Source organism: Rhipicephalus microplus, chromosome X, assembly GCF_043290135.1.
Source record: "Rhipicephalus microplus isolate Deutch F79 chromosome X, USDA_Rmic, whole genome shotgun sequence".
Classification (NCBI taxonomy): Eukaryota; Metazoa; Arthropoda; class Arachnida; order Ixodida; family Ixodidae; genus Rhipicephalus; species Rhipicephalus microplus.
Window position 1 is genome coordinate 18750496 of NC_134710.1, and position 19234 is coordinate 18769729.

The 19234-nt window shown below is 47.5% G+C and overlaps 1 protein-coding gene across 1 annotated transcript in view; it reads left to right on the forward strand.

The window, feature by feature from the left end:
- Positions 1-14178: 14178 nt before the first annotated feature.
- LOC119175683 (guanylate kinase) overlaps positions 14179-19234 on the forward strand; it is a 175274-nt gene continuing 170218 nt past the window's right edge. Inside the window, exon 1 of the mRNA XM_075881897.1 lies at positions 14179-14326. Coding sequence (XP_075738012.1) covers positions 14242-14326 — 85 coding nt within the window. The 5' untranslated portion in view covers positions 14179-14241. The remainder of the gene's footprint in view (positions 14327-19234) is intronic.

The following is a 19234-nucleotide window of genomic DNA, read 5'->3' on the forward strand; positions in this document are numbered from 1 at the left end:
AAAAAAGAAATTCGTGTATTTATTTATTTACATATATTTATTTATTCATAATATTTACGCAACGTCAAAGCATTTATGCAGGAGAGTGTATGAACCACAACCAAAAACTGGCAGTTTTTCCTTGTAATATTACAACCGATGAGCGAAGCTCCTTTTAAATGGTACTCAACTAAATGGCTATGTTCGTTTTGAAACTGTTTATTAAAGTCATTTTAATCGAATATTTCTGGTTTTTTGCTTGCTGTTGAGAACACTGCCTTGTGCTTGTGCAGGGGCATCTTGAGGAACCTGATTAGAACGTCCTGCCACGACATCCGATTAGAGGTGTGAAGCTGCTTGATGTTGACGTACACATCCACGCCGTTTGACAGGTTATATATATATGTATACGCTGCAAGTCACTGCACATTTTTTCGAACGTCCACCGGCACGTTGACGCACCATCCCTTGACGCCATATTGTACTCGTAGCATGGTGATACGACAAATGTACAAATTGCGTCAGAAGTTCCCGAAAAGTGGCAGGCCTTCGCGATGGTATAGTGGGTACCTTCCAGTTATCATGATTGACAGGTGCGCGTATCCTGTTCGGCAGCTCTGCGCATATATGCGTGCCTGTTCATTCGAGATTCAGTCTTGGCAAGTAATGTGGCTTCGGCGGATAAGCCGTTCGTCACGCTAAACGGTGGCACAATGTCCCGCACACACGAACTCTTGCACGTCCCGCACACTTCAAACTCGGCATGGTCGTTCACATGTGGGAGCGCTTCCTTGAGCACTCCGACTGCCAGTTCACGTTTTGCCTCGTTGCGAATGCCACTGATGCGAGACTGATTGTTCTTCAACCAGAGTCAATCGCAAACGCGGCAACTGTGCATGAAAGGGCATTCGGTAAACTCGCGTCTGAAACGACTGTCGGCACCGATGTTGAGGCAGAGTGGTTCACTTCGTCATTGCATAATTGCTTCACGCGCACGGTCCGCCTGCATTTCTTGGACAACGGGCCCCGTCAGCGCAGGCCTTCGTGACCCGCATGCTGAGCCCGACGACGAGCGCTTTTTGCGTGCGATTTCCAAAGTGATGAGAAGAGCACAGGCACGGCAGCTCGATTTAGCGATAGTTCAGCGCAGCGCGTGCCGTCTGCCTCGCCTAGGGGGCGCACCTACTGTCTTGCTCTGGGTTTTGTGGACACAGGTGACGTGGTGGACTACGCCGCAGTGAGGCGCAGCAAAACTCGCCTAGAACAATGGAGGAAAATAACTCTGCGGGGACTTCGGGAGGGTTCTTAACTCGGCGACCCGCCCAGTCTGTATTTTATTTTCCTTGTATTTTTTTACTATCGGCTAGGGTGCCAGAGTGTGCCCGCCCGTTACAAAGGGAATGGCCTCATTACCATCATCATCGGCGCGCTTCTCAGGCGCTAGCAGCTTAGCCCCTCGGCGACGGCACAGTGACAGTTTAAGGAGTTCTGCTCCTAAATAGCTAGCAGTTCCGTGCACGAACACGACCGATGAGCGAAGCTTCTTAGAAATGGAACGCAAACGACCATGCGCCTAATCTCGCTGCCGTCTTTCATGAAGGCGGTAGGGTGAGGAGAACGTCTGCTGTGCTCGATGGCGGGAACGACTAAGCGAGTGAGTGTTAGGTGCGCGCAGCGGAGCTCGAGCCATCTGCCACCGCAACGCTTCCGTATTCATTTAATTTGCCGCAACGTCAAAAGCATTACGGAGGAGAACGAATAAACCACAAGGAAAACGTGGCCCTTAAAGGGTTCCTAAAACCAACTCCGATATTTTTTCAACCATTTGAAGTGCCTTGCCGCGATGGTATAGTGGCTAAGACACTCGGCTGCTGACCCGCAGGTCGCGGGATGGAATCCCGGCAGCAGCGGCTGCATTTTTGCTGAAGGCGAAAATGTTGTAGGCCCTTGTGCTCAGATTCGGGTGTGCGTAAAAGAACCCCAGGCGGTCGAAATTTCCGGAGCCCTCCACTACGGCGTCTATCATAATCATATGGGGGTTCGGGGACGTTAAACCCCACGTATTAGTATTATTATTACAAATATTTCAAGTGAACACGCGTATCGTGTGCAGAATGTCGTCACTATCAACGATGCCACACGTGACAGCGCTACTAGCCGCCGGCGCGCCATCAATTCGAAAAAACAATCCCTCCTCCTCTCGGGCCTTTCCGGCCTCCGTGTGACGCACCACGCAGTCCATTCAGACGCGCAGCACACTCGTGCTGCGATTGGTCGAGCATCCGGTTAGTCTGCAAGCAGCTGTCCGCGCTCCGTGTTGTTCCACGAGAGTGGAAAGTTGGGGAAGGGGTTGATTCTGTAGGGAAATATGGAAAGGTATGAAAATGAGGTGTGGAGTGCATGATAACTGTCTATTATGTGAGGACCCTTCAACCAATACCCTCACGGGGGAACGGGGACTGAAGGGATGCTGAGAGTGAAGAAAAGAAAGCAAAGTATAAAAGGAGCAATATGAAAGGAGACTGAATACATAGTAAAATAAGTGCGTTTGGGGGGGGGGGGGGGCAACAAAAAACAAGGAAACAGGAAAGTCAAGAAGCAAACAAAGAAGCAAAAAAAGGGTAAAGGAGGCAAAAAAAAAAAAGAAAACTCGCGTGATAGACAGAGAAACGCCCGGCGTTGAGCTTGGCGAGAGGGCAAAGAGGCTTTGAGAGAGGATACCAGTGGACGGTAGCGAAGGAAAGAGTGAAAGCAGCGATATGACTGCGTTTTGACAATCAAACGCGTCTAACCCCCGAATTCACAAACGCTCCTCGACTCGATTTTCACCCTTCCCTTGAGAGAGTTGAGCACTGCGCCTCAGCTGGGCTGAAAATGACACCTCGCTACTCAAGAATAGCAGCAAATTATCACTGATATGCACTGACTTCCCTTGCCTAGAGATGGCGTTCCCATAGGCTTTCTCAGGTGGCGGTGGAGCGTTGAGTGAAGGGGCGTTCTAGAATGCGGGGGTAACTCTGCTATTACTGCACTGTTTCGGTAAATCCTCGCGGCTCTGGGTTCGTGGTACACTCGCGCCCAACTTCCCCACCACAACTGAATTTCGACCTCTGTGTGGTTTACGGGCTCTGGGTGGTTTAGGGGTCATATCCGGTCCGTAGTGCGTACTTCAATCACTTAGTGAATACTTTTTATAGTATGATGGTACTCCAGAAGTTTGAATCATGGATTACTGCAGTGTGATCGGTGAAGGTGAAAGTTACTTGTGTCAATGAAGCTTTCGCATATATACGGCTGCGTTCTGTGTATTGGCCAGTATGCTTTAAACGACGAAGTCATTATGATGTTCATATGTTCTAGCACCCAGTGGCAATGTATGCTTTACCAGGCAACATTGTTGTGATATTACATTTTCTACGGTAATTACATTTATGCCTAAAGCATAAACTTTATTTTACCTGCATTCACAACCAGAGGAAGTTATTTTAACTGTACTTACAAGAAGACGCCTGGTGGTGGAACGGCTGCTTGCCACGAAAACGGGATTCGATCCTTACTCGGTCCCGGAGATTTTTTTTTATTATTTCCCCACAACCTGATTGTCTTGTTTCCGGCGCTATAGTTCATCGTGAAGTCCACGACGTGGAGACATTGTTTCTGCATGGTTGCCTTTCAGGGTCCCCTGGTTTTAGTATTGATTCTCACTAAATGATACGAGGCGCGCTGCGAGGTGCAGCAAGCTCCGTGGCAGTCGACCATTGTCGGGCCTGCGCGGATGACCGCACCTCCCGAAAATCTTTGACATCACGGTGTTTGGTGCGAGAATCTCAAGGTGGTGTCTCCGCCAGTATTTTCTTTTCGTGCGTTTTTTTTTTTTCGCTCGCGACGTGTTTGCAGCATTGTAAATATGTACTGACGGGTCCAGTATTAAATGGAACGCCTGCATGTGCAGCATGTTTAGATTTCACTATTTTAAGGAATCATAGAGGCTTAGATATGCATAAGACTACTGGTGGTTAAAAGTTCCGACTACTCTTGACAGACTATTGACTTGCATAGAGAATGTTTCTTTATTCACTTGCTCTTAGAAGGCCAGGAATATTGATGGTGTGCATTCGAGTGTTCCCTTTAACAGTGGACCATAGTGTACTTTACTAATACGCTAAAAACCGTGTTGCTCTTCAGTGTCCCTTTAGTTTGTGCCATTTAAGAGGACGTTCACACGCACACGTTTCTAGTGCTGCTCACAGTATACCAGCACATCATTTCGTTTATAGTAGCAAATAGCATTTCGTCTAAAGCGCTTAACTAATCCACCGCAAACAGATGCAAATCAAGGCATCAGCGCGAATTAGCTTTCTCGTGAAGCAGATTGCTTTAATGTAAGGGGCTTTGGACGGGACGGACACAAGGTCATGTCCGGAATCTTTATCATATGGACGTCAAAACGTGCGGGGTGCTAAAGGACTCTCCAAGACACACCACTGCTATGTGCTCTGATGCGCGTTTAGAAAACCGAACATGGACAGAAAGAATCGCGACAAAAAAAAAAATCTTTCCAAAGTGCGTGTTTGGGCTAGTTGGTATTCCGTTGATGCTCCTTATTTAGCGCCAACTTCAGAGACAATGACGAAAAATTTCTACACACACTAACTTCCAGCTGGACATCTATTGTTCAAACACATAAATGTAATAGAAAACGCGCACCGGCGCCACTCCGCTTTCACAAATCTCACGAGTAAGCTCATTAGCTATCACACAAAGGTGTTCGAAAAACGGTATACAAAGGGCAAGATGGAAGCTTGCGATGGAAAAATCCGTAAATGGGGAAGAGGGTACGAAGCATGCATATGATACAGTGCTAAGGAAACCAGTTCTAGCCTTGAAGAAGACAAGTCCACTTGTCGAAACGTCTGTTCAAACACGCAACCCGTGTTTACAGATTTTTTTTTCATCACAGTAGGGTGTCGTGGTTTGTAGAAGCGGAGAGGCGCGGGTGCGCCGTTACCTTCATAAATGTGTCGTATCAGTAAATGTTCAGTTGGAAACGCTTGTGTGTGTGTGTGTGTGTCGCGATTTCTGGTGCATTGTCTCCGAAGTTTGCGCCAAAGCTGCATCTTTCAAAAGTTGCCAAAAATAGCCAACTTTTCGGGTGAAGAAGGAGGAGAAGGTGGGGGAGACAATGAAGAAGCCACTGATTGTTTGTTAATTAAATTGGATTTGTCTTATTTACACTTCAACATGATTTTATCCTAGTGCGTGAAAATAATTATTGCGTTCTGTCTCATGGTTGAGAAACATTCTCTCAATTTGTGGATACTCCTAAATTGCATAAAAGCGCATCTGTTTCACTTAATTAGAAACCCCCACCCCGAAGCAAACATCCGTGCATTGGAACAGTACGCCCGGTTCCAATGTGTTCAGTGATTTTCACATGTTAAGGCGACTACTATTACTGTCAATAAACAGTTTTTTTTTTTGCTTCGTTCGAGTGACGTGGGGTGCTGGCATAAAACGTCGCGAAACGATGTGCGCGTCTAGGGTCAGTCCCCAGCGACACATCATGCGGAAAGTGTTCGGAGTTAATATATGTTGTAAGGGACGTCCAGCGGAGTAAATACACAGAAATCACGAGTGGGATGGCGGTCATTTTATTGTTGTGAAAGTGTTTTCAGTTATATTTTCTCCATAATAAAATGAAACTTTCAAATGAAATAAAAAGAAACTTTAGTTTCTAAGTATAACTCTAAAGCACAATGTCAGCTCCCTCTTTTCATCTTTATATACCTCTTTCAAACTTACCTATCCATTTCTCCTGCGTATGGTAGCATACCGGATTTTCTAGACTCGTTAATAATAATAAAACTATTGGGGGTTTAACGTCTCAAAGCTATGATACGATTATGAGAGACGCCGCAGTGGAGGGCTCCGCGAATTCTGACCGCCAAGGGTTCTTTAACGTGCGCCTGAATCTAAGCACACGGGCTTAATGCATTTACGCCTCCATCGGAAATGCGGCCGCCGGTCCCGGGATTCCATCCCGTGACATGTGGGCCTAAACTCGTTAATGTCTCTGCCTTTCCTCCCTCTGCTGTTCCTTCCTTCTGTCCAGCCACTTCATTCTGTTCAAACCACAAAACGTGCAGATCTTCTTTTATTTCTCCATCATTGTAAATCTGTTAGAAGTAGCCCAGCTCCCGCTGTTTGTCATTGGAAATTTTCTTGTAAATCAATTTGGTGTTGACCAGTAATTTTTGTTAAAATAACGCAATAATAGTCGAGCAATCGCATTTATGCTTCAATATGAGTGGCTTCGAAGAAATGGGCTACATCAAGAAAGGTAGATGATCTGCTATTCTCTAATCTTCATTTAAAAGCTCTGAGTAATATAGACATTCACGGAACGTCAGAAGTGATGTGTAGCATTCAAGAAAGCTCATGCTTTACAATAGTGCGTTATGAGATTTCAAGCAGCTTTCAGTTTTGTAGTTCGTTGCTGTTCAGTGGAAGGGTTTCATATTACAGAGTTGGTTTGACACTCAGTGTGTTATTCTGAACTGTGGAGAAATTCAAATATTACGTTTGAAAAATAATTATCAAAGAGGGGGAGGGAGGCTCACTTCTTCCTTTCAGAACGGGCACAAGGGAGTTTGGAACTTCCCCGACCTCCATGACTTACGCCACTGGCACGGACGTCAGTGTCTTTTGCTGAATCGGCAAGTGCGCAAATAGATTTGGGTGTCGGATCGATGCGAAAGTTGAAACGTAAACGTAACAAACAAAAAGAACACTTTGCAGCAATGGTTCTTGCGTTTCCGTTAGTCGCGTTTCTCGTCGTCAAGTTGCGCAAAAGTACGTCATGGTTCAGGTAGCGGTAATTCGGGCAAAAAAGTTTTCAGTGGTTCGAAGTAAGCCGCCATTACTGCGTCCCGCGCCTTTCACGCGGTAGCTGCGTGGCGAAGTCGGCGACCGCCCGCCTGCAGCACGCAATCCCGTCGTTGGCGGTGTTTTGTCACGGCAGCTTGCTAATCCTCGGCCTTAACGGGAATGCGGCCCTTAAATAGAATGTTCGGAACGACCGCGGACAACGATGCACTGCAGGTGCTCGAAGAAGCACCGCGGAACCGAAACACGGCGTGATCAGCGTAGTTGAGCCGAACGCACCCTAACGTTGTCTCTTCCCGCACCCCTCTTGCGTTTCAGGTACTGTGCCGATGGCCAATCTTTCCGCCTCGGAACTTTAAAGGGCTGAAACTTGAAAATATGCGTCGTCAATGGCAGCTTTTTTTTTTTTTGGCTAAACGCATCATTACGCGGTGCCGTGGGGGGGGGGGGGAGAAATAATTAAGGAATACACGAAAGGCAGCGAGGTTAACTTGCCATTGTTCAGTTTGCTACCCTACACTTGGTGGAAATTTTACGCAGTCGCACTCACGTGCAAGATGTAGGGACTATTTAACAGTGGTTCGCCATGCCCTTCCCGGGTAAGCGAGCGATGGCGTTCCAAACGTGAACCTAGAATGCGCAAGATAATCTAGGCGCTATACGTGCTTCTCGGCATCTACGGCAGCAAAGGAAAACTTGACTTGTGATACAGGGTCGTCCCTCCTCTTCGTTCACACATTTCCCCTCCTCGCTTTCCGTTTACGCCCCCTTTGCTACATGGGGGGGGTGGATGCTGTACTACGCGCAAATATATGCTATGTTCTACCCTCCCCTTCATTCATACACACTTCTCTTTCCCACCCCCTCACAATACGCTACTGCTGGGCTACACTCTGTACCCTCCCCTCCTCCTTCCCTGATCACCACTTCCCTTTCTTATTGCTATATTGTACTACACAAGGCTATATTCTACCCTCCCCTTCACTCGCCCCCCTCACTTTCTTTTCCCACTCCCTCGAGATACGGTACTACACACGGTTGTGCTACACTCTGTAGCCTCCTCTCCTTCTTTCCCTGAACATCTTGCTATTTTGTACTACACAAGGCTATGCTCTACCCTCCCCGTCACTCGCCCTCACTTCCTTTGCCCACTCCCTCGCGATATTGTACTCCCCACAGCCGTGCTACACTCTGTACCCTCCCCTCCCGCTTTCTCTGATCGCCACTTTCCTTTCTTCTTGCTATATTGTACGGCACAAGATTATGCTCTACCCTCCCCTTCCTTTCACTACTTCTTACTCTCACTTTCCTTTTCTACCAGTTGCTGTACACGGCTATGATGCCCTTTACACGTTTTCTCCTTCTTGTCCTCAGTCCTTTATCGAGCACTCACTATACCTTACTACACATGACTATGCTAAACACGGCTTTGTCTGCGCGATGCCATACAATGCTGTTCAATGTTTTATTTTCTCCCTTCATCATTTCGTTCCTCCTCACTTCCATTCCTCGCCCTCTTGCTTTGCATAATGGTTTGCTGAACGTGGTTTTGTCTGCGTGACGCCAAGTGACATGAGACGAAGACAGCACGCGATGATACGATGACGTATGACACCCAAGCCCCTTAAATGGTCCGTACTTAAACTGTCTGCACCCAAGCGCATTTCAGAACATATGTGAACCTATAAAGCTATCCGGTGGAGCTCCTTGTTATATACACTTCGATGCATATGATGGTCTTTTATTTGGGGTGGGTGGAGGGGAACTGCCATAGGTATAACATATTTGTATAACACCACAAGAGGCGCGTCACACGCAAAAAAAAAAAAGGAGGGGGACTGACAAATCTCACGTACAGTGCTAATCGATTATATGCGAAGCACGGATGAGGATGGTTGATATATAACTTTAAAATCACAATACGTTACGAGGCGGATTTAAATTATGCCGTGCGTCCCTTCCATGTCATGATTATCATGTTCATGCCTGGTATTTGTGTTTGTCGTCCATTCACGTTACGTAATACCAAATTTGGTATATATGAAGCTAGCCAAACGGTTGCGAGTACGCTATGAGCGTGGCACGTAGACACGCATGTCATGATTATCATTTTAGATGCGAAGCAGCTCTTTGACTAGCCTGTGTAACGCTGTCTCTCCGTCCGCCCGCGTTCCCCTGGCCGCAGGTGTTGCGGCGGTGCAAAGTAGATCATGCCTTCCCTCACTGTGTGCGTGCGTTGACGTAACTCTCTCCCTAGCCTGTCGCCGCGTGTCATCTCTCTCGCTTTACCCTCTCCACCACTCGCAACATCCGAGTGCACATTAAGTGAACAGTGTTTCTGCGATAAAGCTTGCATGAAACCCAACCCGCCTCCCGTGTCTTTGCGTTTCAAAGCTAGCGAAACGGCCACGAGTGCATCATGAACGTGGTATGTTCTCAAGTTCTTACATCACACGCATGTCATGATTATCATGTTTGCACCAGTCCTATACCTTCGCCATCCGTTGACGTCACGTAACATCTAAATCGGTGTATGTGAAGCTAGCTAAACGACCGCGAGCACATTATGAGCGTAGTATGTAGTCATGTTTTACATGTCACGCATGTCATGACTATCATGTTTGGACGTGCTATTTACCTTCGCCGTACCCGTAGGGCGCGGGTTCGAATCCCGGCTGCGGCGGCTGCATTTCCGATGGAGGCGGAAATGTTGTAGGCCCGTGTGCTCAGATTTGGGTGCACGTTAAAGAACCCCAGGTGGTCTAAATTTCCGGAGCCCTCCACTACGGCGTCTCTCATAATCACACAGTGGTTTTGGGACGTTAAACCCCACATATCAATCAATCAATCAATTACCTTCGCCGTTCGTTCGCGTGACGTAATACCAGCTAAGGGCAACTTCAGGAAACTTCTTGTAGGTTTGGGTGAGTTGGTCCATCGTGCGAATAACTTGAAGCAGCGGAAAACCGGCAGGTCTGCGCGGAAGGCGCAGCAATGTTACGAAAGCTGAAAGAGGGGCCTTTGTAGAGCCTTTTTTTAAACACACATGAGGCAACTACTGCCGCCGCACTTGCATGATGCCCACTGCGCCATAGAATATATGGAGCGTCCACTGGGCCGTTATTCGTAATTCTTCGGAGAAGGCATGACGATAGTTACAGCGCGACAACAGAACGACGACAAAGAGACGAGAAGGACACGAGCGCTAAACGTCCAGAGGCAGGTGCTTGGTGCGAATGCAGAAGTTAAAAGTGCGCGCACGGCAAATGGAGACTGCGATGACAGTTATGAGGACTGATTGATGAAGAAAAACACACGAAAAAGAGCCCGAATAACTAGAAATGTAACTTAGAAACGTTTAGCGATCGGGATCTTTGTGTCGTTCTTGTCTCTTTGTCGTCGTTCTGTTCTCGCGCTATAACTATCGTCATGTCATACCAACTAGCCCAAGCTGCCACACTTCTAAGAAACATTTCTAGTTATTCGGGCTCTTTTTTCGTGTGTTTCTCTTCATCAATAAGTCCTCATAACCCTCATCGCAGTCTCCATTTGCCGTGCACGCACCTTTACCTCCTGCATTCGCACCAAGCACCTGCCTCTGGACGTTTAGCACTCGTGTCCTTCGTGTCCTTCTTGTCTCTTTGTCATCTTCGGAGAATCGTGGCACCCATTTTATTTGTGTGTGTGGCATTACGTGCACTTTGTTGATGCTGTGGCTGACGATGATTAAAATTATGAGTCAGGCTTTTGTAATGGGATGAACGACCCACTATTAAGCAATTCGCATTGTGTAAACTGCACAAACTGCAGCCGTATGCCAAACGATGATAGTTATAGCGCGAGAACAAAACGACGACACAGAGACAAGAAGGACACGAAAGACACTGCGTCTCTATGTCGTCGTTTTGTCCTCGCGCTACAGCTATCGTCATGTCATACCAATTAGCTCAAGCTGCCACACGTATGCAAAAGCCCTGAAAGAAACTACTTTAAATTTTATCAAATACATTGTAGTAATCGACAATTCTTGCTTCTCGAGCAACATCATGTAATAAAAAGTGTGCACTAAAAGTAGTTCAAGTAGGCATGCACCATAAGTACAGACGAAGCTTTAAGAGTCCTCCAATGTTTTTCTTCCGCGATGCTTCAAGTTATTGGCGGGTTTAACAAGGTTCGCAAGCGCCAGCTTAGAGAATCCAAAGTGCGTCATGTACCCGTTCATGTTGCTTCCAAGTTAAAGAAACCAACTGAGTAACATTGCGTCGCGTTTGGACGCAAAAACAACCAGAGTAGGGACAGGTGTTTCACTGACGAGTACGACAGACGACGGCAACAGGGTTGCTAACATGACATCATTTCATCAGTAACTCTTCTTGTGCACCACCCGACACTGGAATGGCCTTCCAGAAGAGGTGTCAGTCATCCGCTAATCTGCCCACTTCAAGAATGCCATCCAAGAAGCAGACTCGGCTGTATCAACAAGATGTTCTAGTTGGCATTGTGGAAAGTAGAGCGAAATGAGAAGAAAATTTTGGGAAAAAAGGGTGGATGGACATAGTGCTGACTTCAGAGCGCGGCACTCTTCACTGAACCTTTTTTCAGAAGCCTCGCTATGTAGTTGTCTGAATCTTTATTCAATAAAGATGGGCGGCTGCAGTACAGGAGTCAAGTAAGCAGGCTTTCACATGAGCCTATAGTTGGTGTAGCCTCATATTTATGTTGTGCGGTACTATAGCTATGTTAGAAACGAACGAAGGGGAAAAAGAAAAAGCCCGACACATGCGGCAAGCGAAGCGCAACTGCGGTCCGCTTGGCGTATGTTTCATGTTCTTTTTTTTTCCTATCATAATGAGCCTGCCGCGACGCGAAAGGCCGCGTACCACTGAGCATCCCTGACAGTCCTAATTAGCTACATTTCGTTCGAGACACGAAGTATGCTACGGAAATTAAGTTCTTTATAACATCAATTACAGATTTATTTTGTTTACCCTTCGGCGCGTATACGCCAGACGACGCTTCGTCTGGCATATGCGCCGTACCACCTGCAGGACATCCTCTATCCCGTGCACCGGCTAAGAAGTCCATCACCGCTCTGCCCTTACTTGACTATGTTGAGGACGCCAGCCTGACCAAGCTACTTATAAAGCAGCTTGCCACGGTGAATCAGGGCAGTTCTTCATTCTATTACGCGAGTTCCTCCTTTTTTTCCCTCCCTTTATTCTCCTCTTCCACTCCCCCCCCTCTTATTTACTAACCTCTCGTATCTTTTTTTTCTCAGACCTTTTCTCTTTTACCTTACTTTTTTTCCTCCACTCTCACTCTCCCTTCAGCCCCTGTTCCCCTGAGAGTGTATCAGTTGAGGTGCTCTGACACGAGAGACAGTTATCGTGCATTCCACACCCTATTTTCTGAAATTTCCATCTTTCCTTAACGAATCACTCCCCCCCCCCCCCGACTTCCCCCGGGCATGTGGGGCGTCTTTGTGTCCTCATGTCACTTCTTTATTTCATCGATTGAACGAATGGTACTTGAAATAAATCACATTGTAGCATTATTCGCCTTTTTGTTGAAGCTTCATCGACTGCGTACACGTGAGCGCTCAAGCGCAGTAACTGGCCCGCATGGAGTCGGTCTTGCTTTATTAGGTCATCGTTGAGCGCTGGGGACTATGAGCTGGCTCATCATGGCACGTAATGAAAGCGGGAGCCCTGTTCCCGCATTGTTACAGCATTCGACCTACTCGCGACCTCTTTCTGCAAACATAAAGATAACAAAGACAGACAGACAGACAGACCAATATTTTTCCGTCGAAGGTCCTCAAGAAAGACTTTCGTCTTTAAAAAAAGGCAGCCACCTTAAGCGTCGGCTATCGCGCTCTAGTCACTGATAACTGTGCCTCTACTTATACTATCACCGGCTGTATGAGCAAATTGTGGTGTTGCTTTAAGAAAGGCTGAATTGCGCACGCTCGATTGATTGATTGATTGATATGTGGGGTTTAACGTCCCAAAACCACTCTATGATTATGAGAGACGCCGTAGTGGAGGGCTCCGGAAATTTAGACCACCTGGGGTTCTTTAACGTGCACCCAAATCTGAGCACACGGGCCTACAACATTTCCGCCTCCATCGGAAATGCAGCCGCCGCAGCCGGGATTCGAACCCGCGCCCTGCGGGTCAGCAGCCGAGTACCTTAGCCACTAGACCACCGCGGCGGGGCTGAATTGCGCACGCTCGGCTAGCAGTTTGCGAACATATACTATACGCAACTGCGCACGTGGCTTATTTGTTCCACAAATGCAGCTTCGAAACGCCATGAAAGTGCTTGTGTGCGCACGGGTTGGGGCGGCCGTCCTCCCCTATAGTAACCTGAAAGGAGGGGCCACCGCAATGAACCCTCATCCACATCTGAAGGTGAACCCTGCGCACGCTGATGCTAGTCATTGGATGCCATTCATGTGGTCCCCATTCTGAATTGTAACGTTAGCCTTGATTGATTGATATGTGGGGTTTAACGTCCCAAAACCACCATATGATTATGAGAGATGCCGTAGTGGAGGGCTCCGGAAATTTCGACCACTTGGGGCTGTCGCTGAAGTTCTCGAGCATTGCGGCCGCATTTTTGATGGAGGCGAACATGCCCGAGGTCCTTGTTCGTAGATTTAGGTGCACGTTAAAGAACCCCAGGTGGCGGGAATTTTCGGAGCGCTCCTCTGCGGCATCTCTCGGTTTCACTTTGTGCAACGTATACGGGGATGGGAGGGTTACGGAGGAGTATACAGAAAGAGGGTCCTTAGTGTGAGCACTGCAATGGGACCTCTTGTTATCAAACTCATACAAAAAATAAAATCAAGATCAACATATACATTTCATCTCATAATCCTATCAGAATTTCGGTACGTTAAATTCTACCAAATATAATAAATTCTCGAGTACACTTGAATACTAGAGTCTTGCTTGTAATCTGAGCAGAATGAGCTCGAACGATTGCAAAGCTTCCGAAGCACTGCAGCGCGGTCTGCGCCGATCATTGATAACAGTTCTTGCGGATGAAACGCGAATCAGATAATAAGCACGTGTGGCAATAATGATACAGGCTTGACTACATAGCCCCGAGCTTCGCGCACCATGCAACGCTAGCAGAGATGCTAAAAGCCGAACGTAAAGCGCAAAAAAAAAAGGAAAGAGAGAGCGAGCAGGTGGCCTTAGTGCTCCTGCCGGAGCTATAGGGGGGACGATGCGCGTTCGCGGGATGGCCACAGGTCGATGAAGCTGCTGCCGGGGCGGTGCGAGTGTGTCCCCCGAGGGTCGTCATCTGTTGGTCACGTGACGGCTTCACTCCGTGGCCGCAGCCGCGGCTGGCAGCTCACGTCGCTCCATGGGTTCCCACCTGGGCCGCCTCTTCGGACGACTGGGTCGGGGACGCAGCGTTGCCGCGGCGCCCGAGCCTGTCCACGAGAAAGGTAAAGGGCGCCTGCACGCGCCGATGCAGCGCTGCTATTAGTACGTCGAGTGCCGCGATGTTTACGGTGTCTGCCAGCCCGTTTTGCAAGTAAATGTCGCAATCGAGCGATACCGCTGTCGCTTGCTGTCTGTATACCGTGGAACCCTCGGCGACATCAGGGATCGGGCAAGGGCGACAGAGCTTGCTGCGTGACACACTCAGGATCAATAGCGAACATTTAGATTTGGTTGTAACAGTAGGCGCACGAAAGCTGTGAGCTGAGATGGCGCTTGTCCCGCAGCTTCCGTGCGTGAGAGTCGCAGCTGCGTGAGTGGTCTGCGATGAACGTCTCATGCATTGGTCGCGCCGCCTGGATGGTGTAGTTGCGCGAGCCGAAGTATCAAAGTGGAAACATGGTCTAGTGTGCTATAGACGGATGGATGGATGGATATGGCTGTGCCCTTTAGATCGGGCGGTGGCTAGCGCCAAGACCTTATGCAAAATTGCTGCCATCTGTCGGCCGTCGTGTGCATACCGCCATGTTAGAGGCTCGAGCGCGGCGCAGTCCGCACAGTCCGCGTGTGTTAACGTATACGTATACGCAAGGCGTATCGATGTGAGGTGCGCATTGGCTGATAATCGCAATGCCGACGTATTACTGCCTCCCTTGCTACACACAAAGAACTCGGTATGCTGAAGGAAGAAAGATAAGCCGTTAACCTTGACCCTTGTTACTTTTTCAAGCTGATGACGTTTCGAGCATGTGCTCCTTTCTGAGCAGGTAAGACGTGCAATAGCTTTTCTACTCGTGCTTCCTCAAATTTAAGCACGCCGAAGCAAAACAGTTTTTGCGACGTTTTCACTAGCAGCCGTTTAACAAGCGGAGGCGTCGTGTACGATTCGCACAGAAGCCACGCTCACGCAACGAGCTTTTTCGCAACGAATTGCGCACGCCTTCGTTTCTTCAATTATGTTGTTTTGTTTATTACGTTTCCGCAACGGCACACGCTGAATTACAAGCAAGTTTGCGTCATCGGTTCATTATGAGAATGGAGCCGCGGTGCTAAGGCATCTTTGTTTCATGTTTCGTATTCTCTTCTGGAGTGTGACAAGCTGTCATTTAGTGAAGTGACTTGCGCACGACTGCGAACGTTTTTCAAGGATTCGATGTGCTTGGCACACTCAACGAAATGCAGGCGCGTGCAATTAGCTGCAGTATAGATTGTTGCGTGACGTGGCTTCTGCGCACGCCGTCGCCCGGCGATCTTGCTCCAGCGAGCAGCGATTTGAATGAACACGAGTACCAATGCTATTGCACGTCTTACTCGCTTAGAAAGGAGAACGTGAGCATGCGGTTCGGAAGCACTAGCCGGAGCACTAAGGTTTTTTTTCAATCTGATGCTGGGAACGTCATCAGATTGAAAAAAGAAAAACAAGAAGCAAAGTTTACGGCTTATCTTCCTTCAGCATTCCGAGTTCCTCATTGAATGCAACAAGGGACACAGCAGTACGCCGGCATTGCCATTATCAGCCAATACAAGCCTGACGTATACGTTAACACACGCGGACTGTGTGTTCTGCGCCACGCTCAAGCCTCAAACATGGCGGTATGCACACGACGGCTGACAGATGGCAGCAATTTGGCATATGATCTGTAGTCGGGGTGTCGCATTCACTCACAGGCGTGCGCACAGGGAGGGGGGGGGGGGTAGAAAGGAAACTCCTTATAGTCACATAAGAGGGCAATGAACCTTCTCCCCCTCCCCTCTGAGGGGGAATTCTGCGCACGCCTATGAATTCCCTTATTGTAACCAGTCCTGTGGACTCGAATTCGATCAGCCCATTCCTCTTGGCAATGTTTGTGTGTCGTATATTACAAAGAATCCATACCGACGTTTCGCAATTAACAATGGAAAAGCAGGCATTAATCTCCTGATTTCTCTATTCGGAGGCTGCGGCTGAAATTGCGGCTGCTCCCTCCGATCATGCTGCCCGACGTCTGTATCGGTCCGCTCTCTATTTGTGTGAGAAGCTGTTACGGCAGATTTTTCTCAACAACTTCTTGGAGAAGTGATCCTAAAGTTCTTTTTTTTCTTCAGCAACGAGGGATTTGATCTTGTTGTAATGTTTATTCCATTGATTTTGCAAATGGTTCAGAAAAGACAATTGACTTTTGTGCGTGTGGAAAACAATTTACCCGTTCGCTATGCATGCATGCTCTAAATTAGATGCACCTATGGTGTGTTAAACAACACCAAGGGCGTTTTGTGAAACGCCCTTGTTGTGCAATTCGAATACTCTTGCACATTTTTACCATACGCGTTTCTTTCAAACTGGTACCTGTACACCTATCGACGACAACAAGCCCACCACGGCTCCGAAAGTTTAGGGAAGGAGAGCCCACCAGCCTCTGTTCTGTTGAGGTACGCCTTAGCCGACGCAGTTGTCAATATCAGGATAGCTTATGTTTAGAGATACCAAGTTACCGAATTTGATTAAATTTATGCTATCCTGTGACAAGTGTTTCAAGCGTGTCTAATTCCGGACAGCCACTGTTGCTGTGTACTATTTTGTATCGTGCGTGAATTGAAACAAACGCGCACACAACTGGTTGAAAGTTTAGCACTGCTTCTCCTCTTCTGTCCCCTCCTGTCGGTTGCGCTGATATTTCCTCATAATCATATTGTACAAACACGTCCAACCTTACAATCTTTTTTGGCATCGTCGTTAACTTCGGTTCAAGGTTAGAGCACGGGGGCACTGTATACGTTTGTGGTATTCGAAGAGGAACATCCTGAGTTGTTACCACGCATAAATATTCACGTTGTGCGCGCGCTGCAGTATATAGCTCGTAAAACACCGTTTGCATTTCTCTAATGGGGTCGCACCGTGTGGCCTAACAGCACCAGAACGCAGTATAGTGTTGAATGGGAGGACTCGCCCGAAGGACTGATGTCGTGAGAAAACGTAAATGCAAGTGAGTTTTGTGTAATTAGTTATGCAGCTCAGCAGATTTAGAGATTGGGAGGCACCGAAAAGAAAGAATACAGCGACATGGGCGTGCGGAGGGTTCCCCATCAGTGGTGGGGTGAGGGGGATAGTTGGCGCAGGCTCATCGCAGTGCCATCCCCCCTAAGTCAATATATGTGGCAGGTTTGCTCCCCCCTTCTAAGGTAACTAGGGGGGCGCCCCCCCCCCCCTGTTTTGCCACGCTGTGCGCACACCTATGCTGGGCGGTGTATTTGATATCATCACCATTGCAGCCTGCCATGATGGCTGGCTCTATAGCGCTGCTTAACATGGGCAGGGCGCGTGGTCGATTCCCGGCCGTGGCGACTGCGTTTTGATGCGCTCACTATGCGAAGTCACTCGTGTACTTGAATTGAAGGGTGCGTTAGCGTGATCACGGTAAAAGTACGACGTGCCTCGTAATTATTTGTCGTATATAACGTTTCTTTATAGATTAACGTAACTATGAAAGGTCGAAGCAAGAAAGAAGATAACATACCTCCTTTTCCATCGTTCTAATTCATGAAGATATTCATCATCACCATTTGCAGCTTGTGTTAGTCCCTTGTAGGACAGATGCCTCTCCGAATGATCTCCAGTTTACCGTGTCCTCTGCGAGCTTATTTCATTTTATCTCTGCGAACTTCCTCATTTCGCCACTCCATTTCTTACTCTATGCCTTATTCCTCGACTGCGTTTTCCCGTCCCTCGGTAATCGTAGGCCCGTGTGCTCAGATTTGGGTGCACGTTAAAGAACCCCAGGTGGTCAAAATTTCCGGAGTCCTCCACTACGGCGTCTCTCATAATCATATGGTGGTTTTGGGACGTTAAACCCCACAAATCAATCAAATCAATCAATCCCTCGGTAATCAATATCTGTTCCTCTTACTGTTCACCACCGGTCGTCCGTTCTAGCCGTCACGCGACCAGCTCAGATGTAGTTTTTCTTTTTGCTTGATGTCAGATAAGGTATCAGCAACTCCTGTCTGTTCTCTTATTCATGCTGCTGTCGTCTGATTTCTAATTGGTCTTCCTGTCATTCTATGTTCCATTGCACGCTGCGTGGTACTCAGCTTCTGCTCTTGTTGCTGTGCCAATCTCCATGCTTCAGCCCCATACGTCAAAACTGGCAGTAGGCAGTGGTTTTATACTTTTCGCTTTAATGATAGTGGCAGATTTCCTAATATTATTTGGGATCGCCTGCCGAATCCACTCCAGCGCATTCGTATCCTTCGGAGTTTTTTTTTTGTGTGTGTGTGTGTGATAAGGTTCCCTCGTAACTAGTTGTCTATAGGTACACATATTCTTGTATACACTCCAATTATGGTTCTCGATCCTTAATTTTTCTTTTGTCGCCGGGCTATTCCACATTATCTTAGTTTTAACCACGTTCACTTTGATGCCTACTTTGATACTTTATCGGTTTAATTCCTCAATCATCTTTTGCAATTCGTTGCCAACGTTGCTGAAGAGCACGATGTCGTCTGCAAATCATAGGCTGTTAACAAAATTCTCTGTGAACCTATATTTCCGTTTCCTCCCAGTCTAGCTGTTTAAAAACTTCTTCCAAGCACGTGGTCAACAACACTGTGGCTATAGAATCTCCTTATCTTACTGCTTTGTTGATAGCGTTTTATCGTTTTCTTGTGAAAAATTGCGGTAGCAGTGGAGTCTTTGTTGACAGGAGCTATAAGGTAGTGACTTATGATTAAGGTACTCCTTGTCAATTTAATGCTCTTAAAACTGCAGATATCTCTACTGAAATAAATACCTTTTCGTAGTCTATGAAGGCTCAATGAAAGGGTTTGTTGTATTCAGTAGCTTTTTCCATTATTTGATTTATCACACGTATGTGATCCATTGTAGAGAACCTTTTCCTGAACCCAGCTTGTTCTTTCGGTTTGTTGAAGTCACGTGT